Source organism: Bison bison, unplaced genomic scaffold, assembly GCF_000754665.1.
Source record: "Bison bison bison isolate TAMUID 2011002044 unplaced genomic scaffold, Bison_UMD1.0 scf7180017864451, whole genome shotgun sequence".
Taxonomy (NCBI): domain Eukaryota; kingdom Metazoa; phylum Chordata; class Mammalia; order Artiodactyla; family Bovidae; genus Bison; species Bison bison.
This window is the reverse complement of record NW_011495013.1, coordinates 7815934-7838622: the sequence shown is the minus strand read 5'-3', so window position 1 is coordinate 7838622 and position 22689 is coordinate 7815934. Positions and strand designations below refer to the sequence as shown.

General features: G+C 43.8%; 2 protein-coding genes across 7 annotated transcripts in view; both read left to right on the top strand.

Annotated features, from left to right (window-relative positions):
• Window positions 1-6101, top strand: part of TEC (tec protein tyrosine kinase) — a 170350-nt gene extending 164249 nt beyond the window's left edge. For all 5 annotated transcript variants that reach the window (XM_010858892.1, XM_010858890.1, XM_010858891.1 and 2 more), the window contains exons 15-18: window positions 217-281; window positions 3700-3818; window positions 3902-4059; window positions 5437-6101. In XM_010858892.1, coding sequence (XP_010857194.1) covers window positions 217-281; window positions 3700-3818; window positions 3902-4059; window positions 5437-5520 — 426 coding nt within the window. In that variant the 3' untranslated portion in view covers window positions 5521-6101. The remainder of the gene's footprint in view (window positions 1-216; window positions 282-3699; window positions 3819-3901; window positions 4060-5436) is intronic.
• A 1506-nt stretch (window positions 6102-7607) lies between these two features.
• TXK (TXK tyrosine kinase) overlaps window positions 7608-22689 on the top strand; it is a 61988-nt gene continuing 46906 nt past the window's right edge. Inside the window, exons 1-2 of one of the 2 annotated variants that reach the window (XM_010858889.1) lie at window positions 7608-7796; window positions 9665-9732. In XM_010858889.1, the coding sequence (XP_010857191.1) occupies window positions 9717-9732 (16 nt within the window). In that variant the 5' untranslated portion in view covers window positions 7608-7796; window positions 9665-9716. The remainder of the gene's footprint in view (window positions 7797-9664; window positions 9733-22689) is intronic. The other variant, XM_010858887.1, reaches the window with a different exon arrangement.

The window sequence follows — 22689 nt, the reverse complement described above, 5'->3', positions numbered from 1 at the left end:
TAGTGCCTTGTTTGCACATGAGACTTTTGACCTGTCTTTCTATCCATTCTTTCACATATATGTTGAAGACATTTCCATAGGGGTAAAAAAAATTTCATATAAGACACCTCTGCAAATGTTGACTGGCTTACAGTAAATTTAATATACACAGAACTTATATTTTTCTATTTTTATTGAACTTTTACACTAATATACCATTTTAATGTTGTTTTCCAGGCTGCCAGAAATTGTCTAGTAAATGAGGCAGGAATTGTGAAAGTGTCTGATTTTGGAATGGCTAGGTAAGACTGAGTATATGTGACCATTTTCTCTAAATTTGGGGTTAAATTAAGGCTGTGGCCTTTCCCTTTAAAGTACTTGACTTTTTCTTTGCAATTTGTGTCAACTTCTTCCTCTAAAGCCTATTTAAGAACTGTTTTGAAATATCTTTTTCTCCATTAGCAAAACATTAGAAGTACCCATCATTTTTGTACAGATCAATTTTTCTGCTTCTTAGTGTTTTTGATATAAGGTTAGAAAATAAATTAGATAATCTCTATTTTGAAAAATTTATTTGCTGAATTTGTCTTTTTATTGTTAGCTTTGACTTTTTCTCAGGTAAACTGTTGAGAAATTATGATTACTTAGTGCTTCATTCGGAGAAGGCAATGGCACCCCACTCCAGCACTCTTGCCTGGAAAATCCCATGGATGGAGAAGCCTGGTGGGCTGCAGTCCATGGGGTCGCTAACAGTCAGACACGACTGAACGACTTCACTTTCACTTTTTACTTTCCTGCATTGTAGAAGAAAATGGCAACCCACTCCAGTGTTCTTGCCTGGAGAATCCCAGGGACGGGGGCCCTTGTGGGCTGCCGTCTATGGGGTCACACAGAGCTGGACACGACTGAAGTGACTTAGCAGCAGCAGCAGCAGCAGCAATGCTTCATTATGTGGCTTTAGTTGATAGTCACATTAGTTCATAAAATTGATAAGCATGGAAATGATCTGTACTGATAAAGCAAAAAGGAAATCCTGTTAGCTGTCCTGAGATAAAGATAAATGTATTAAAGATAATAGTACTGTATATGAGGGCTTCCCTCATAGCTCAGTCGGTAAAGAATCTGCCTGCAATGCAGGAGACCTGAGTTCATTTCCTGGGTCAGGAACATCCCCCGGAGAAGGAAATGGCAATCCACTCCAGTATCCTTGCCTGGAAAATCCCATAGACAGAGGAGCCTGGCGGGCTACAGTCCACGGGGTCGCAAGAGTCGGACACAACATAGCCACTAAATCACCACTAAACCATACATTGTGTTAATCATTGTTAACCATTCTCTCCACTAGGTGGTAGTATAGCCTGTTAAATATACTGCTTTCTTTTCTCCCTCGTGAGGATTAAATTTCTAGAATCTTTTGTTTTGATAGAAATGTGTTTGGGGTACAGTTTTTAGAATAACCAATCTGTAGTGTTTTTATTCTCCTAATTTTTGTAATTTTAGTAGTGTGTTATAAAAGACCTTTAAAAAGCATTTCATTTGTCCTGTCTTTCCCTCCTTCCTTCTTTTCATTCATTCATCCGTACGTGTGTGAGTGCTAAGTCGCTTCAGTCATGTCCGACTCTTTGTGACCCTGTGGACTGGAGCCTACCAAGCTCCTCTGTCCATGGGATTCTCCAGGCATCTGTACATCCATCTATAAAAATATTAGGTGCTTGTGCTGCGCTAGGCACAACATTAGAGATTGAAGCCAGCAGAGGCTAAGACATTCGAGTCCCTGCCCACGTGCAGCTTTAATTCAGGAGGAGAGAGAAGTATAAGACCTGAGAAGCACTAAGGGGAAAAGAACAGAGTGAGGTCCCAGCACAGGGGTTCGCAAACACCAACCTCTGGGCCACATCTGACCTGACACCTCTGTTTGTACAACCTGAGCCACCCACGGGGTTCACATTTTTTAATGGTCGGAAGAAAACTTAAAAAAATGTTATGACATGTGAAAATGATCTGAAAGTCCAGTATCAGTGTCCATAAATATGATATTATTAGGACATAGACTCGTCTGACTGCTTTCACTCTACAGAGGCCTGCAAACCTGAAATATTCATCATCTGGCCTTTTACAGAAAACATTTGCCAACCCCTGTGATAGTGATAAGCTGGGGTTCATGCGGTGGGGGGTGCTGAGTGATATGTGGGGCAGGGGTGATAGTTACTCCTTTAGGTCTATTGCCCTGGAAGGCTCTTTGAGGCCAGGATATTTGGAAAGAGACTCAAAAGGTAGGCAGCAGTCAATTAGGTGAAAAATCTGACTGTAAAATAATCCAGGGGGTAAGAAACAGTGAGTCCAAAAGCTTGAAATTAGGGATGAGTTTGGCCTGCTCAGGAGTCAGAAGAGGGTCAGGGTGGTTGGCCCACGGTCGGCACGAGGAATGGTTATAAAGCAGCCAAGGCCAGGTCATACAGGCAGGTCTCTCTCCTAAGGAAACTCAAGCCGAGGGAGGTTTGAAAGCCTTTACTGTCAGAAATGGGACCAGAACTGCCGACTCTCAGGAAGTAATGACCCAGTGCTCTTTGTTTTCATTCTGTGAAGACATTCTGTATCTGCCAGGCAGACCTCCCATCTCATGCTTGATTTTCATATATGTCAGGCTTTCAGAAAAACCTGTGCTTTTGCATCAGTCCCTCTAACACAGTGGTCCCCAGCCTTTTTGGCACCAGGGGCTAGTTTCGTGGAAGGCAGTTTTCCCGTGGACCCGGGGGTGGGGCTGGTTTCAGGATGATTCGAGCATGTTACATTTATTGTGCACTTCATTTCTAGTATCATTACATCAATTCCAGCTCAGATCGTCAGGCATTGGACCTCAGAGGCTGGGGATCCCTGCTTCTAAAACACTCATTCTACACTCAATTCAAACTCTCTTGACTGACAGGCACCCACGGTGGCATTTTCACCAGCTTTGTCTATACAGCAAAGGAAGTTAGTGCAAGTATTTGAATATTTTCCCATGGAGTTTGTATAAATTAACTTTATATGTCCCTACCTTCCTCTTGTAAATACATACTGAACACATTATAGAAAGGGCTGAAGAACCCAGGTTTACCATCCCAATTAAGGATCCTCCCCAGGGGTAACTGGTGTTACCAGCTTGTGTGTGTCCTACATGGTATTGTTTTGAGTGTGTGTGTATGGAGGAGGGATGTCATGGTATATACACCACAGTGTACATATATCATTCTGCTCTTTTTATTTGCTATAGTTTTAAGTTGTGCTCTGTGGAATCATGGGGGCAAAAGCACATGTTCCAAGCTCTTTGCACTACTTCCTTAGAGCAGCTCTGCTTTAGATGTTTTACAAATGGAACATTTGGGCAAAACTTGGTTTAAAGGACAAAATTGCTTATTTAAAAAAACAGTTTGCAAGCTTTTATTGTGTGCTGCCTCCACTGCCTTATAAAAAAGAAAAACAGAAAAGTGAAAGTACAGATAGAAGGTAGTGTTTCCATCTCAAGCACTCAGAGGAAGACAACAATCGCAGAGGCGTGGCTGCAGAGGCAAGCAGCTTCAACCGGATGCTTGTTGGACTTCAATCAACTGTGTTTTGATTCTGGGGTGGGTGGTGGGGAGGTGGTGGTGGGCGGGGGGCTGGTGGTGGAGGGAGGCAGGTGGGGGGGTGGATTAAAGAACCTGTACAAAATAGAGATCATAACTCAGTGTCGTACTCTAGGTATGTCCTGGATGATCAGTACACGAGTTCTTCTGGTGCTAAATTTCCTGTGAAGTGGTGTCCACCTGAGGTGTTTAATTACAGCCGCTTTAGCAGCAAATCAGATGTGTGGTCATTTGGTAAGACTCACGCTCCATTTCCCCTCCACACTGCCCTGAAGAGGAAGTGGGTGCATTTTTTGGCAATCCTTCTCATCTTCCAGGTGTCTTAATGTGGGAAATATTCACTGAAGGCAGAATGCCCTTTGAGAAAAACACCAACTATGAAGTGGTAACCATGGTTACTCGCGGCCACCGACTCCACCAGCCAAAGTTGGCCTCCAGATATGTATACGAGGTGATGCTGAGATGTTGGCAGGAGGTATAACATTTTTGGGGTGCTTTCTTCCTCAGACTCTAAAGCATTCAGGGATCTGGGCTTGGTAGATTTTAATTTAATGTGTGGTCATTATAGCCTAGTGAATGAGTGCATGCTTTACATGATTTCAGACTCTTAAGTAGGAAGCTGCTCTTCTCAACTCAATCTGAATAACAGGAAGAAGATGTGAAGATGTGGAAATGCTAATAATAAGATAGTAAATTCAGGCTGCCCCTTCCCTCCCAAGTGGGCATCCTTCCATGGTTGCCTGAGTTGGAGACTCTGGGAACACACCTGGAGAAGTAGCTCTTCTTTCAGTGGCCCTCTTGTGTTATTGAAATATTTACTCTTTCACCAGAGAGGGTTTCTTTCTCCAAGCCTCAAATTCCTCAGGTCTACTTTACTCATGGTCTTTGAAAGTTTTCCTTTTCCTTGTGTTGAAAAGTCACCTCATAGAAGAGATTGGCTTCCCTGGTGGCTCAGTGATGAAGAATCTGCCTGCTAATGCAGGAGACGTGGGTTTGATCCCTGGGTCGGGAAGATCCCTTGGAGAAGGAAATGAAAACCCACTCTAGTATTCTTGCGTGGAGAATCCCATGGAGAGAAGCCTGGCGGGCTACAGTCCATGGGGTCACAAGAGTCGGACCTGACTGACAATTAAACAGCAACAATGACAGAAAGAGATTAGACACGAAAGTGACTTTTGAAAGATAACAGTGATATTAGCTCACAATTATTACGTGATAGGCACTGTGCTAAGTGCTTTTGATTAGTCCTCAAAGTAACCCTTTGAAGTATGGATACATTGACCATGGTGTGGATGGGGATACCATGTTAATGCCTGCCCAAGGCCACTTCACTGTAGAGAAACAGAGTCCTGTCCAACTCCAAAGCCCATGCCCTCAGTCACTTGCTATAATTTGCCTCCTAAGAGCATTGATTGGGATGGGAAGAGGCCTACTGCCCAAGAAGTAGCACTGGCCAGGAGGGGATAGTGTGAGCAAAGATAGGGTGGTGGTACTGGACTTTGTGTCCACAAGGGTGGAGATTGTTCTGCTTCAGCATAGAGCCCATATGAGGGTTTTTGTGGGAAATAAAACTGGGTAGCAAGGCCATGGGGGTGGAACAGGTCGTAGAGGGCACTGCAGGTTAGCAGGACTTGATTTTACAGGTAGCTGGGATCTCTACTAGGTTTTTGAGTTGGATGCAAAAGCTGTGGGGCAGAAAGATGAGTGTAGCAGCAGCACGCGCAGGATCAGTGAGACCTGATGGGATATATGTGTGCTCTGGTGTGCTGTGCCATTTGAGTTTGAACAGTGAAAACTCATTTTGGGGATGGGTTCTGGAACCCACAGCTTCTCTTTGCTTTTTGAATTATAGAAACCAGAGGGAAGGCCTTCCTTCGAAGATTTGCTGCGCACGATAGATGAACTAGTCGAATGTGGAGAAACTTTTGGAAGATGAGTGGTGCTGTGACCGACGGCTTCCAGATTCCAAAGCACAAGGATGAAATGGCACTTCGTGGCAGGCTCTTAATTTATTTAGCACTTGGACGGGAAGATTGTTGTACTTATAAAGTGGAAACATCTGATGCATTTGCTTCATGACCAGCCATAGCTCTGTGACTGAATCTTCTGGATTAATGGAAATGCTGGCTTAGACAAAGTGGTTAAAAGCACCCACTTTTATTCATTCCACAAGTGCTAGAGTGCCCACTGTGGGCCAAGCACTGTACCCAGGCCCCCGGAGTCAGTCCATTTCTCGGGTGTACGTGGCGTCATGTCCGCTGGCATCAGTGGAAGGCCAGGGTAATTGGGAGGAGGAAGGGCGTCAGAGCTGCAGTCCAGCTACCCATCTGCCCTATGATTTTTACAAAAATCTGGGCCAGGGTCTTGTCTAGAATGTGGGTTCTGGATGGATCGGTACCCATCTTAGGTTTTGAAACATCTGTTTTCAAGATTGCCATTAGTATTTCATTAAAACATATTTGTATGCTGTACATATTATAAATATATATAATATATAAAGTTATATATTTATAAGAAACGTGAGTTGTCTTTTTTATTTAATTTTTATTGGGATATAGCTAATTTCATGAGTTGTCATTTAATTGAAACATTTAATTCTGTAATACATGAGCCAGCCTTATTAGGACATGGATTGTCTTAATTCCTTTTCCCCCAAGGATAAAACATTCCCTACTGAAGAGGAATGTCGGGACCTTTCTATTGCTTGTGCCCGCTCCTTACTTGAATAGCCATGTTTGGGGTGCCTGTCCAGTTTAAGCCCCCAGCAGGGTTTGTGTTGGGCTAAGTGGTCCTGTCCACAGTATCCACAGCTAATTGAAGTTGGATGGAAAATTGAACTGGGTTTCCCTGATGGCTCAGATGGTAAAGAATCTGCCTGCAATGCAAGAGTCCTGGGTTTGATCCCTGGGTTGGGAAGATCCCCTGGAGAAGGCGATGGCAACCCACTCCAGTATTCTTGCCTGGAAAATTCCATGGACAGAGGGCCTTGGCGGGCTGTTGTCCTTGGGATCACAAAGAGTTGAAAGGTCCTGTCTATGATATCCACAGCTAATTGGAGTTGTATGGAGAATTGAACTTGGCCATTCAGTTAGTCTCTGTGTCCTAAGACTCTGTCCCTGGACATAAATGCTGGAGCAGAAGGATCAGTGATGTTCAACACAATGGCTGTCCCCACTGCCTGCAAGATGCAGGAGCAAGCCAAGTTCTGGCACAATCCAGGAAACATCCAGGAATAATGGAGAGCATGGTATACTAAGCTGTCTCGCAGCTGGTTTTCAGGAGACCTGCTTGGACTTGAGTTCCTGTGTCAGAGAAATTGTCTATTATTGCTTTATAGTAGACTCTGTGATTGAGGTTACAATCTGAATTAGAACCTCATTTCCTCATAAGCCCAGGGAAAAGAAACACAGTCTCTGTCATAAAAGCAAAGGCCATGTATTGCTGCACACAGGATTGTTCGTTTTGAAAGCCCAGGAGGACACAGGGGCTTGCTTCAGGAATTCATCTGCTCCAGGGGCCCTGGTCTTGACCCTGTTCTGTGCCGCACTGTGTGAACACTCCTTATGTAGCATTCACACAGCAGTTCTTATGTGAAGAAGCTACTTAATGCCCAGCAATGAGTTGTCTTGGCCAGCAACATCCTATAGAACCCTCCCCAGGAATAGCTGCAGAGGCTAAACCACAGTGTTGCCAAGGAAACAGCTCACAGGAGGGCAATGCTGTGTTCAGGAGTATACCCCACTGGTTCCCTAAGCAAGTAACAGGCCAGAAGATGAGCCCATGGCCTCAGAATAGTGCAAATACTGTTCCCTAGCTACCTGTTTCCTCTAGGACTCCCTGTTGACCTAGGGACATTAAAAAGGCACCTCTGTGGTTCATATGTTTGAAGCACTAAAATGTCTTATTTATGCGGGGCCCAAAGAAACCTGTGTACTGCAAGACTTGGGTTTCAAAGGATTTATTATGGCTCTTGCTTCTAAGAATGAGCTGAGGCCTCCATATTTAATTTTTTTTTTTTAAACTACACACTCAAGACCCACTTCCTTTACCATCTTGCAAGTCTCATGAACAAGGGTGGGGCTGCTTCTATCACATGCCAGCTTGTAGGGCACATGCCAGCTTGCTGGGACCCAGACAGCATGTCCTCTACATGTGACTTCTCATTTCCCTGTTTACTCTGAGGATCTAGAGGCAAGAGCAGGCAAAGTCAAGGTGAGTGACCCATCTACCCTCTTTTGTTGACTGCACCGACTTGAATACTGCAGCAGTGGTACTGTGTGCTGTGTGTGCTAAGTCACTCAGTCGTGTCTGACTCTGTGACCCCATGGACTGTAGCCCACCAGGCTCCTCTGTTCATAGGGATTCTCCAGGCAAGAATACCAGAGTGGGTTGCCATGCCCTCCTCCAGGGGATCTTCCCAACCCAGGGATCAAACCCAGGTCTTGCAGTGGTGCTGCTGCTGCTGCTAAGTCGCTTCAGTCGTGTCCGACTCTGTGTGACCCCAGAGACGGCAGCCCACCAGGCTCCTCCGTCCCTGAGATTCTCCAGGCAAGAACACTGGAGTGGGTTGCCATTTCCTTCTCCAATGCATGAAAGTGAAAAGTGAAAGTGAAGTCGCTCAGTCGTGACGGACTCTTAGCGACCCCATGGACTGTAGCCTACCAGGCTCCTCCACCCATGAGATTTTCCAGGCAAGAGTACTGGAGTGGGGTGCCATTGCCTTCTCCACACAGTGGTGCTAGAACCATTTAATTGAAAAAGTGCTTAAATGGTTAAAAAAGATTATTATACATGCTGTACATATGGGAAAACAAGACCTTTTAAGGAACACAAGCTGTGGCTGGCTTCTCTGAGCAGCACCTTAATATGACCCTGGAGAATCATCTTTCCAGTCTGTTCAGTTCAGCTGTCTTCTATCCTTCCCTGTTCCTTGTCTAATGGGAAAAAATAAAACATTTGTCCTGAGTCTTGTCACAGTCTGTTTCTTGCCTTCCTCCTCATCTTCCTGTCTAACTGTACCCTCATCGCAACAACATATGCATCTGTTAACTGTAGCTCCTTCAGGGAGTTGGCTGTGCACAAGGTGTAGCCTACCTTACGGTCATCTTCACGCTTTCCTCCTTCCTTCCTTCCTCGCCTTGACTCCTCCTGCGCCTCCCAGCCACATCCCGTGTTTCCCTTTTGACCTTGAGGAGCTGCACTGAAAGTGCTAGGGGGCTTTGATGAAAAAGGAGAAGCTATAGCCCTCGCCCTAACAGTTGATGAATACTTTTGATGGGAAAGCAAGCTTTGGCTACATTTGGGAACATCTTAAAAAATCTTTAAATCATTCACTGGAACGTTTTTTTAAAGCTATATATATATAGCTTTATATATATATAGCTGCAGCAAAAGAATTAAAAATAGAAGAATCCACCCAGAATGTGTAAAGAGATCTTAATCTATAAAGCAGGAAATAGGAAGGGCCATGTGAATTTGCTGTGTCTTCAGCGCACTTGTTCCCTTTAGTTTACTTACTTTTTGTTTATTTTTCAATGGGATAAAGTGAAACTCCCAAGTGCATTTTTATCATTGATAATGTTACCACACCCCAGTTACCTGGGGATGGGTTGGTTTTCCCTTTTCCCCACGGAATAAATTTTCTTCTGATGGTGCCAAAAAGTGTTAGTACTGAGCCGGAGGACAGAACATTCTAGACACGGTACTTTAAAACTGACAATCTAGTTCTGTTTCTACCATGAACTGTGCCCCTTATCCCATGTGTGCCTCCGTTTCCTCCTCAGTTCAGAGATAGCAGTTTGCATTCATGCTCTTTTTAAGGTCCCTTTTGCCCAAACCTTGTGACTTCTTGAAATGGTGTTTGGTGGGGTCACCCACACAGTCGGGAAGGAGGAGCGAACAGCAGCTACCCTCAGATCCGGATGGAGATTATTCAGCTTTCTCTTATATAGGCCATCAGGTTGTCATTCACACACTTCGCTGAGGTTTTTAGAACAGGAAAATAGGTGGGGTTAACTTTGCCCGTGAGAAACGTCTTCAGTGAGCTATGATTTCAGTTAAAAGATGTGTTTTTGTGACAGGAGCATCTCTGGAGACCAGAAGGCTGTTTGTATGCTCCCCACATAAGGCAGCATGATTCTTTCCACCTGTAAGTAAGATGGCTTGGGCCTTTATCTTCAGGGCTTGTTCTGGGCTTGATTCTCACTCTTGAAAGCCAGAAATTATGATGTTTGGAAGATAGTTTCCCCAGATGTTGTGACAGGGTTTTGTTTGTTATTTGAATAAGCATGGTGATGATGTCATTTTAGAAAATGTTCAGCCTTAAGAACACACAAAAAACCCCAAAATTGCTGTGTGTAGAAATGTGATCAGTTTGAAAAGTATTTGTGTTAGAATATTTAGTGTAGAGAACTGAGGGCAGAAGTCTAGGATCCCAATTCTAGTTCAGGATTTGCTGCAACCTTAGGGGGTCACCTTTGGCAACTTCCTCATGTGAGGTCCCCATCTGTACAACAGGGACCCTCTTTTTGCCTACCACCCAACACAGTATATTAGAGAAACAAGAAATTAAAACGACAGGTTCTTCATGAACTTAATTTTGGAATTGCTTTGGAGGACTATTCAGTCCCATGTACAAGTTTTGGAAATGCATATTAATTTACCTTGAAGACTCAGAGAGTCTTGCTATGCAAGAAATTAAAAAATTGGGAAGAAAAACACTGATTTGAATACTGGATGACTATGAAAACTACACTCAGTCACATGAGAATAAAGCCGTCAAGGCCAGCTGACAACAGTTTTTGCATTTCTGATTTTTTAAGTTGCATTAGGAAAAGTTGTTTGCAGTTTTTAAAATGTCATGGGTTTAAACTAAATCACCTCATAGGACTCGTTGATAAGATTTGTAAAAAAAAATAATAATCCAGGCTATCCCACTTGTACTTACCTGAACTATAACTTACTGTCTGGATCCACACATAAAGATGGATGCCTGTTATCAGACTTACAGGCAAAGCAGAGTGAAGCATTAAGAGCTAAGAAGCAACAGCCCGTGTCCCCACCTCCCCCGGCGACAGGACAAAGATGAGCAGTGACTTAATAAAAATCTTTTATTAAAAGCCATGTGGGCATCTGTTCTTCATGTCTCCTGAGATCAGAACTAGAGAAAAGGTTGTAAATAACAGGAAGGATTCAGTTATATATAAAATAAACAGTGAGGGTTGAGACAACGATTAGATTGCCCAAAGGACTGAATAAGAGGTTGCCTATTTGTGGGGATATTTTGAGGATCATTCTGTCTGGTCTGGAAGGGCATGGGTTTGATGAACTATCACTGTCCTTTCCAGCTTCTGATAATTTGATTGCATGGTGAGAATCACCGATTTATTTATTCCAACAAATTGCACTTAGATGTGGCTCTGTTTTCTCCTGGGTGAAACAAATGAGTGTTTACTGCCGATGAGCGAAAACTGAGGGGTGCCCCAAGATGTGTTAGTACCAGCTGAAACCATATTTCTAAGTATTTGCTGGACCAGAGTCATTTGCGAAACACACTGGTTGTTTTAAGGGTTGTCATAGAAGTCTGGCCTCCTAGGCTGCTGTGGGACAGGAGAAGGTGGGAGGTGAGTGTTGATCATACAGACAGGTGGGCAGAGCCTGAGGGAGGTGCCAGGGCCCTGCTCCAGTGAGGGTCGGTTTGTAAAACGACAACTAACGGCCGGTCTGAGGACAGACCCAGCCCAGGGGAATTATTTAGGGCGCAGGGACCAGGGAGAAATGCTGGGGGCTCATGTAGCTGACCACCGCCCTCCCTTCCACTTCATCATCACCTTATTTCTCGTTTCTTTCCAGTTTATAGAGTAGAAGGAAAGTAATCTTTGAGTGCTTCTTAAGTCTTAGTGTGTCCAAAGTGTGCCTGGGATACTGTTAAAAGGCAGTTTTCTGGACTCATAATTTGATCTGGGGCGGGGGTGGGGTGCGAGGTAAGGACCCCGCGGTCACTCTACCTTTCCTGGGCCTCTGATTTCAAAGCCCCTCTTATTCCTTCTTGTTCCTCCTTGGGCCACCTGATGGAAAGAGCTGACTCACTGGAAAAGACCCTGATGCTGGGAAAGATTGAAGGCAGGAGGAGAAGGGGGCGACGGGGGAGAATGAGTTGGTTAGATAGCAGCATCGAGTCAATGGACATGAGTTTGAGCAAATTCCAGGAGATGGTGAAGGACAGAGAAGCCTGGCGTGCTGCAGTCCATGGGGTCACAAAGAGTCAGACATGACTGAGCTGAAAAACAACAACTGAACAAACAAAACCTGAAAAACAACATTCCTCGTTGTATTTGAGTCCCACACAAACCCCTTTAAATTAATATTCTCTGTTATTTCTTTTCCAATTAATATGAAGATAAGGAGGGTGGCTGCATGGGCATCTCTAAGGTGGCCCAGTGATGCCTCCTCTTGCTGTCCACACCCTTGCATGATCCCTCTTCTCTAGTATGAATGGAGTATGGTAGCTGGGCTGGATAGAGTGTTCCTGGGAGATGAGCTTGCAGCAGACTGTAGCTTCTGTCTTAGTGCTCTCAGACTCCCTGTCTTTTGGAAAACCCACTGCCATGCTCTGAGCACTCTTGGACACCCTATGAGAATCCCCATCCCCATGAGCCATGCCACCAAAGCCAGCAACAGCCGTGTGAGTGAACTTGAAAGAAGATTCTCCAACTTAACCCAACTCCCCTTTACCACAATGTCACGAGCTTCGTGAACTTTTCAACTTGATTCAGAAGCACCCAGCAAAGCTGTGCCTGGACTCCCGACCCACAGAAACTGTGAGATGGTTTCTGCCTCGAGGTTTGGCATCCAACAATGACTAGCTAAACCAGTGGCAAAACTTAGGACAGCCATGGACCCAAAGAAGACTCGGCCAGTTGCCTCAGGCTGGAGTTGGTCCTCTTTCTGAAAAATAGGCTCAGTGTTAATATGGACACTAGAATGCATGTCTTTCCTTTTGTTTCTAAATCATTTCATTTTTATCCCCTCACAGCTGCATAAAAGCAATAATGCCCACAGCAGCCACTGACTGGCACTGGGTTTGTGAGGTTTCCACACTTTTTTGTGTGTGACCAGCAGATGCCCTGCTGCGCAGTGAAGCCCACTGACCAGCATCTGTCTCCTCCCTGCCCTTGGAGAGCGTGGCCCAGTGCTGGCTGCCAGCAGGTCTGGTGGCCACCAAGCTGGCCAGATGTCTGCATGTGATGTCTGTGAGCTGTTCGTGCACTTGGAGCTCATAGACCATAACCTCCTAGGAAACACCACTCTGAGACCTGGGGATGGAGGAGTTGTGTGCAGGATACTTGCAAAGCCCTCCTCATGCTAGCTCAGAACTGAGAAGAAATAAAGTTCTTTCCTGGAGCAAACAAGGGCTTCTGGAGCTGGAATGTTCGGTATCCGGGGCTTTGCTGGCTGAAGCTGTGAACGGATGAGCTGTCAGTCTTCAGGGAGACTCCGTCTTTTCCTTCAGCATCTTTGCTCCCAGGACACCATTTCCCCTCGTGCCCAGTGCCCCAGTGCAGAGCTTCCCCGAGCTTCCAGAGTCCCCTCGCCCTTTTCCTCACACAGCAGCCTCTCAGGCCCAGCCAGGCCAGCACTGTGCTTGTCCTTCACCCAGAGTATCACATACCGTCCCACGAGCTAGCTGCCTGTTTTCTATTAGGAACCAGCGAATCCCTTAGTGGAATAACTTGAAGCTTTAACAGACAGGATAATGTCCAAAAACCAGTTTGGGATCTAATACAGAGTCGCTGACTTATTTTGTCAATACATTTAAAAGACACTAACATCTCTGATGACTGCTATTTTTAGAAGAATGGAAACACACTGTTTCTTAATTCTGTGAAAGGAGTGTCCTTTTAACATCAGAGGAGGCGCACACACATAACAAGGGAAATGTAAGGTTTCAAATACATAGAGCATAAACTCAGAATTGAGGATATCTTTGAAATGTTTTTAAATTTAATTTTTATTTTATATTGGAGTATAGTTGATTTACAATGTTGTGTTAGTTTCAGGTATACAGCAAAATGATTCAGTTATACATATAGATCAACTTTTTTTTCAGATTCTCTTCCCATATAGATTATTACAGAATATTGAGTAAAAGTTCTCTGTGCTATATATATACAGTAGGTTCCTGTTGATTATCTATTTTATATATAGTAGTATGTATATGTGTATCCAAACTCCTAATTTATCACGCCCTCACCTTTCCCCTTTGGTGACCATAAGTTTGTCTCAAGGATAATGTTTTACATTGAGTAAATATTTCTGTGAAAAACTCAATGTGTTTCTCTCCCTCTTGTTTCCTCCCTCTCTTCCCCTTTCCCTCTCTATTTTCTTTTCTGTCTTTCCCTCATTGGTGTGGATTCTTAGTTTGGTGAATACAAAGCCTTTTTTCGGTGCCTGTTCAGAGGTAGAAATCCAAGCTAGAAAAAAGCTAGCTATGTGTCACACCTCCCAGATGGCGTGGGGTTAAGTTCACTAAAATGTACCTGTCTTTAAAAGTCCCGTAATAGATCTGGAGTGGAGTGTTAGTCGCTCAGTTGTGTCTGACTCTTTGCAAACCCACAGACTGTAGCCCGCCAGACTCCTCTGTCCAAGGAATTCTCCAGCCAAGAATACTGGAGTGGGTTGCCATTTCCTTCTCCAGAGGATCTTCCCGACCCAGGGATCAAACCCAGGTCTCCTGCATTGTAGGCAGATTCTTACTGTCTGACCTACTGGAAAGTCCCAGAAATAGATCTAGTGGTGGAAGTTTACTGCAGTCATGAAGAGGTGTGCCCTTTTTGTGAATTTCTGGGGGGGGAAAAAAGGTGGTTCTTATAGTGGACTTAGGAGGATCAGCTCCAATAGCCCAGAGCCATTTTTCCAAAGCCAAAGTTTTCCAGACTTTGCCATTCCTGGAATTCTTCAGCTGTGAGTGCAGCTGCCCTAGAATTCCTGGTCCTAAAACCACAACCTGGATCGTGTGGGCTGGGCCACTAGCCTAGCCTTTGGCTCGAGGCAGCTCTTGAAACGAGCCAGTTATTTACGTTTTCAAATAAAAGTCACCAGCCACCAGTGGTATATTCATATAGTGAAGTGTTAGTACAGAGCCATGGGTTCAGGATGGGGAACACATGTATACCTGTGGTGGATTCATTTTGATATTTGGCAAAACTAATACAATTATGTAAAGTTTAAAAATTAAATAAAATTAAAAAAAAAAAAAAAGAAGAAAAAAAAAAGTCACCAGCCATCTATTACTAGCAAAGTTGTTATAAGCAACCAGCCAGTTGTTATAAGCAAACTCAGGAGGAGTGAATTTCACTTGGCGCACTGATTCAAAACGAAACTCTGCCATCGGAAACGCCCGGAGATGAACGTGAAGTTATACACATACAAACCTGAAAACATTAGAAACGCGCCAGCTTTGTTCCCAGACAGCAATGGCCCAACAGCTCCTGTACTTGGGCTTATCTGTGGGATTGAGAGCCTTCGGGAGATGTGAACAGTGGTGCTTCTCCCATTTGCTCCCTTCTAGCGCCCCCTGGTGGAAACCCGTCCCAAACCGAGCCCTGCCTCAGCCATGTGCGCAAGGCCAGAGGTGGAAAGGAGACCTGCGCGGATGGGAGAAGGGGGAGCAAGCCTTCACAGGAAAGAACGAGAATATCAAATAAAATGAGAAGCCCAACTCCCTTATCCATGAGAGACGTGCCAGTTCCTAAAGGTCACAGAGATTACGCCGGGATGTGATGCCCTTTTCCTGATTTGCTGGTACACGATAGATAATTAAAGACATTTGCTGGGGAATAAGCAGCAGATGAAAAGAACAGCGCAGACGTAAGCCTGGGAGAGGAAGCTCTGATTACTTCCAGTGATAATCCTCAACCCTGAGTATAACCTTCCAGCAGGCAAATAGTCATTGTCTGTCTCTGGGGCGTTTTAGACAGTCTCTGGCAAAGGCCAGGTATGCATGAATTTCTGCCTAAATCGGAAATTTTACAAAGGCGCAAAAAGGCTTTCTCTTTGCAGGTTAATGAGAAAAAATTCAAAGAATAGCTTCTGTAATCACTGTGGGCATTTGGCAGTGACTTCGTTTATTCATTCACCTGGACGACCTGTGATGCTGTAAATAGAAAATGACCATGAATCCAATAATCATTGTCATTTACTTTGGCATGAATCAACACTTCAGTCTGTAAGCAGACATGCCAAGTGTCTTGAGAGTCATGCCAAACAAGGATCATCAGGAAGCTGTTTGGCTTTTATAGTTTGTTTTTCACTCACTCATTGATAATTCCCTGGGCAGCAACTAGTTGCTAGTAACTGTTTTGTGCAGAACTGGAACCATAAACAAGGCAGAAGTGGGCCTCCCTGCTCTCAGCTGTCCTTGGCCTTCAGCGGTGATAGAACAAAACCTTATTGTGACTAAAGTCATGGCAGAGTCGGACCTTTATTTCAAGGCAGTTGTCTTTGCTATTGAATGAGGACAAATAATTTTTTTTATTGGAGTATAGTTGTCTTACAAAGTTGTGTTAGTTTCTGCTGTACAGAAAAGTGAATCAGTTATATATATACACATATATCCCATATATGGATATTGGATTTCCTTCCTACTTATGTCACCACAGAGTATTTAGGAGAGTTCCCTATACAGTAGGTTCTTGTTAGTTATCTATTCTGTACGTAGCAGTGTATGTAGCAATCCCAATATCCCAGTCCATCCCACCTCCCTCCCCACTCCTTGTTATCCATGTTTGTTCTCTATGTCTCTACTTCTGCTTTGCAAATCAAATGAGTATTTCTGAATAATCTTCCTCCTAAATTTTAGGCTGCAGAAGAGAGTAAAGATAACTGAGAGATTGTTGCTGGATTTATTATCCACTCTGCTAGTGTGTAGTCATGTATTATAAATTCAGTGAAGAGGGCAAGGCCTTTTCCTAGTCCCCAGATATTATGTCTGCTGACAAATACCAGCAATTTCCCTTTGAAAGGTCTATATATTTAATTTAAGGAAAAGACCCCGATGCTGGGAAAGATTGAAAGCAAAAGAAGAAGGGTGTGGCAGAGGATGAGATAGTTAGATAGCACCACCTTACACAATGTGGGTGAGCCTCATCTAATCGGTTGAAGGCCTTAATAGAGCAAAGACTGATCTCCACTAAGCAAGGAAAAAGTGGGCCATCAGCCTGCCTCTGGACTCAAACTGCAGTTCTTCCCTGAGTCTCCAGTCTGCCTCATCAGATTTTGGACTTACCAGCCCTCATAACTGTGTGAGCCAATTCCTTAAATCAATCTCTCTCTCTCTGTCTCTGATCACTTTGATAAAGATGAGTGTCATGCCTACAAACGTGAAAATGCCTTTAAAAGAAGCCCTGCAGTGAATGTTTACTGTTACATCAATTTACTCTCATATCATTTACACCTTCTGGAGAGCTGTTGATAGTTGGAGGAGGGACCATTAGAGTCCTGAGTGGGGCAAATAGGGTAGAGAATACTGAAGGTCAGCTCTAACCTACTTGGCCTTCTTCCCATTCTGTCTTCAGAGGGAGAACCGCAGTCCGCTTCTATCTGTTTACCTTCAATCCACCCTGCGAATACACAGTACATGAATGAGTTCTAGGAAGCTGAGTGATGGGAAAGGTGCGAAATTAAATGGCTAACTGCTCTGTTCTAGGCATTCCCCTTTGCTAACTTACCCAATCTTCTCATCCACAAGAGGAGGCTCATCATTATGCTCATGGACTCAACCAAGCTCTGTGGCCTTAAATTTGTGCTTGGTTGCTTTTTAGGTATGTGGCTTTGGACAAATTACTGAACCTCTCTGTTATTCAGTTTCTTCTGTTCAATGGGGATAATAACATTCAGTTCAGTTCAGTCACTCAGTCGTGTCCGACTCTTTGCAACCCCATGAGCTGCAGCATGCCAGGCCTCCCTGTCCAACACCAACTCCCAGAGTTCACACAAACTCATGTCCATTGAGTCGGTGATGCCATCCAACCATCTCATCCTCTGTCGTCCCCTTCTCCTCCTGCCCTCAATCTTTCCTAGCATCAGGGTCTTTTCCAATGAGTCAGTTCTTTGCATCAGGTGGCCAAAGTATTGGAGTTTCAGCTTCAACATCAGATCTTCCAATGAACACCCAGGACTGATCTCCTTTAGGATGGACTGGTTGAATCTCCTTGCAGTCCAAGGGACTCTCAAGAGTCTTCTCCAACCCACAGTTTAAAAGCATCAATTCTTCAGCGCTTAGCTTTCTTTATAGTCCAACTCTCACATCATACATGACTACTGGAAAAACCATAGCCTTGACTAGACAGACCTTTGTTGGCCAAGTAATGTCTCTGCTTTTTAATATGCTGTCTAGGTTGGTCATAACTTTCCTTCCAAGGAGCAAGCATCTTAATTTCATGGCTGCAGTCACCATCTGCAGTGATTTTGGAGCCCCCCAAAATAAAGTCTCTCACTGTTTCCACTGTTTCCCCATCTATTTGACATGAAGTGATGGGACTGGATGCCATGATCTTCATTTTCTGAATATTGAGGTTTAAGCCAACTTTTTCACTCTCCTCTTTCACTTTCATCAAGAGGCTCTTTATTTCCTCTTCACTTTCTGCAATAAGGGTGGTGTCATCTGCGTATCTGAGGTTATTGATATTTCTCCTGGAAATCTTGATTCCAGCTTGTGCTTCTTCCAGCCCAGTGTTTCTCATGATGTACTCTGCATATAAGTTAAATAAGCAGGGTGACAATATACAGCCTTGACGTACTCCTTTTCCTATTTGGAACCAGTCTGTTGTTCCATGTCCAGTTCTAACTGTTGCTTCCTGACCTGCATACAGGTTTTTCAAGAGATAGGTCAGGTGGTCTGGTATTCCCATCTCTTTCAGAACTTTCCACAGTTTATTGTGATCCACATAGTCAAAGGCTTTTGCGTAGTCAATAAAGCAAAGTTTTTCTGGAACTCTCTTGCTTTTTCCATGATTCAGTGGATGTTGGCAATTTGCTCTCTGGTTCCTCTGCCTTTTCTAAAACCAATCTGAATATCTGGAAGTTTATGGTTCATGTATTGCTGAAGCCTGGCTTGGAGAATTTTGAGCATTACTTTACTAGCGTGTGAGATGAGTGCAATTGTGCGGCAATTTGAGCATTCTTCGGCATTGCCTTTCTTTGAGATTGGAATGAAACCTGACCTTTTCCAGTCCTGTGGCCACTGCTGAGTTTTCCAAATTTGCTGGCATATTGAGTGCAGCACTTCACACCATCATCTTTTAGGATTTGAAATAGCTCAACTGGAATTCCATCACCTCCACTAGCTTTGTTTGTAGTGATGCTTCCTAAGGCCCACTTGGCTTCACATTCCAGGATATCTGGCTCTAGGTAATAATAACATTAATAATAACAGTATTACGTTATTATTACAGTAAGATCTTACTATTACACATTGAAATAGTGTAGGGAGTGAGTTGTGTGTATATGTGTGTGTGCTCAGTCACTCAGTCATGTCTGACTTTCTGTGATGCTATGGACTGTCCATGAGATTTCGCTCCTCTGTCCATGAGATTTCGCAGGCAAGAATACTGGAGTGGGGTGCCATTTCCTACTTCAGGAGATCTTTCTGATCCAGGGATCAAACCCGAGCTCCTTGCATCTCCTGCATTGGCAGGGGGATTCTTTACCAGTAGCGTCACTCCCATAGGGTGTGAATTAGTATATGATAATAAGATCTTACTGTAGTGTGTGCATATGGTAAAGGCTTTGTTGGTAGGAGTGGGGAACTGCCTCTCTTAGAAGGTAGGTTTCCAGGTGAGTTTCCTGAGTAGTTGCCCCACATCATATTATTGCTACAAGAAAATTGAGACATGATGTGACTTCAGGTTACTCTGACCCTAATGATAGCTCAACTCCATATCTGTCCTAACAGAGAAAAAAAAATTTGAACACCAGTTTCACCATTTCGTTTAGCATCTCATGGATTGATGTTTGATTTCGGATAAACTGCTGTTTCTTTTTCTCCCCCCACCTCTCCTTCTTCTTCTTTTATTATATCTGGAACAAAATGTTAGTTAGACTCATGACCTACTATAAGCTCCGGAAGCTGTCTTCTTCAGCCTTGCTGTCCCACTTAGTGAAAAGGACGTGGTCAACCTAGCTTTCTCTGCGGCCAGCATCAAGCTGTGAGATACCATGTGGTAGAGTGAGTTACTGAGAAATAGAGCCTAAATGTAATATGATGGTGTAGAGATCAGGAAGGTGTTATTTAACAGTTATCTATCAGGTTCTTGTTCTAAACAAGCCTCTGATGTTATGGACAAGACAAAAAAGCATGCAACACAGACCATGAATCTAGCTCAATGGTTACAATCTAGCTCAATCAGTGGTTCTTAACAAAGGGTGATTTTGCCCTCAGGGGACATCTGACAATGCCGCTAAACATTGCGGTGTTCACACCAGTGAGGGGGAGGTGGGTATTAGAGGGGTGATGGGGCTGTTGCCGCTGGCACCTGGTGCATAGTGGCCAGAGATACTGCTAAACATCCTGCAATATACGGGACAGCTCCCCACAACAAATAATTCATCCATCTAAAGCGTCTAAAGTATCAACAGTGGTGAGATTGAGAAGCCCAGTGAGCGATGAAGGCTACACAAAGAAATATAAATGACCATGGAAGATGGTACCTAATTAAGAGCCACAGGGCAAGACAGGTCACAGCGCTTTGGGAGCCTGAAGGAAGATTAGATGGGAGTAAAGTACAAAGGAAGCCTTTTTCAGGCTGGAGGCAGAAATAGGCAAGATGTCTGTGAGAACAGCAAATAGAAGAAGTTGGTGTGATAGGAATTGGTGAACAGTAAGAGTCAGGATGGGTGATCAGATTTTGAAAGGCCCTGAAAATAAGGAAAGATACAATCTTGTTGCCATATGTTGTTGAGAATCCATTTTATCAATTTAATTTTTTCTTGAGGATTAACTGACCTACAGTATATCAGGTGTAGCTGTACAGCATAGTGCTTTGGTGCTGCACTGTGCAGGGCTAAGCTGCTGCTGCAGTCGTGGCTGACTCTCTGTGGACTGTAGCCTGCCAGGCTCCTCTGTCCTTGAGATTCTCCAGGCAAGAATACTGAAGTGGGTTATCATGCCCTCCTCCAGGGATCTTCCCGAGCCAGTGATTGAACCCGCATTTCTTATGCTTCCTGCATTGGCAGGTGGTTCTTTGCCACTAGCGCCACCTTGGAAGCCCAGTGATTTGGTACATGTATACGCTGCAAAGTGAGCGCCGCAATAAGTCTAGTTAACGTCGGTCAGCATACCTGGTTACAGTGGAATTATGAGAAATTTTAAGATCTCATCTCTTTGCAACTTTCAGAAATGCAATACAGTATTATTAACTATAGTCACCGGAGAGTCATTTTAGATGCTGAGGATGTAGAGCAGCTGGCTAAGACAGACTTTAGGGAAATGAGTATATAGGATGTACTGAGGGGAGGAATTTGACCAGTGGGGAATTTGACCAGTTTATTCAGTCACTGAAACAGGTTCAGAGCAGACTCTGGAGTGAGCCTGCCTGGGTTCTAGTCCTGGCTTTCCGCTTATAAGCCCTTGACTCTCAACATCTCTGTGATTCAGAGTCTTCATCTGATAAATGGGACTTCCTTCATGGGGTCATTGTGAGAATTAAGTGAATTAATGCAGAATTATAGGTGTGGGCTTATGAGGGCTTGGACTAGGCTGGTAGCAGGGCAGAGAAGTAAAAAGCCGAATAATTTGAACTGAATCATGGAAGTTGGATATAAAGATGGGGCTTGGACAGAATCCATGATTTTGATGGACTCATACACAGACATAGGAAAACTGGAAAGGGGAAATGATTGGCTAGTTTTCTTATTAGGGCTTGCAAGGAAGATGATAATTCTGATTGGGTAAAAGGTGAGACAGTTGGCTGAATTAGAGAAATAAAAAATCTTTGTATCTATCACTAAAAATCATATACATTCAAAAAGTTTCCAATCCTAGAATAGGTATCTAACTAGTCACAGACCTACCTGATTTTCTGGGTCTTTGCTTTTTTTTTTAATTCACAAATTTTAGTTTTATATATTCTGTATTGAAGCGTACAGAAAACTATAGAGAATAAATATAGCATGCCAGCAGTTTTTCAAGGAGTAACGTAACCATTATAAATACTTAGCTTCAATGATATTCAATGTTCTAGCTTATATTAGAACCTGTGACCATGAAGATCATCGCTTACCTTGCCAGACCATCTTACAAAGGTTTCTAGGCTGCGTACAGAGTTTATTCTGCTTTATTGTGACTGAATTGTTCTCTGTCTTCAGTAGTTAGTGACTCCGTTCTACAAATACAGTCAAGGTCCTATCTTCTCTTATTTCAAGGACTTTCATAATCTTACATCCCCACTCTTACAGTTCACTACTTGTTCTGCTGCTTATTTAGTTGCACCTGCTTATTCTGTCCCCCACACATTCAGTTTTCATTTTCCTGTTGGGATTGAAGCAAAGCAGGTGGGTGCTTTGAAAAAGTTATCATTTGATGCTCCTTCAAACTCTTTCATTCATATATTGATTTTGCTCAACAAATAATTGTTGAGTAATGATTAGGTGTCAAAAACTGTTCCAGCCTCTTGGGATCTAACTGTGAACAAAGTAGACAATGATCCCTGTTTGCATTCTAGTTGAGGAGACAGAAAGGGGAAAAATGATAAATTGCTTATCATGTTAGAATGTGAGAAATGCTATTTAAAAAAAGAATAGAGCAAAGTCAGGAATCCTGAAGTTAGCAGGTCAATAGTCATGGGTCAGGGTACTCTTCACTGAGATGGTGAGATTGGAGCAGACTTGAGTGGAGAGAGGGAAGACTGACACCTGAGGGAAGAATGGTCCAGGCAGAACAGAGGTGAAGAGCCTTTTCCGAGAGCAGGCCTGGCCCGGAAGCACTGTGGGGCCAGTGTGGCCAGTGTGGGGGGTAAATGAGCATGAGTGCACTGGGGAGAGGGAGGAGAAGGCACCAGGAGGCCAGACCACAGAAGGTTTCGAGACTATTGTGAGAAAATTGGCTAAA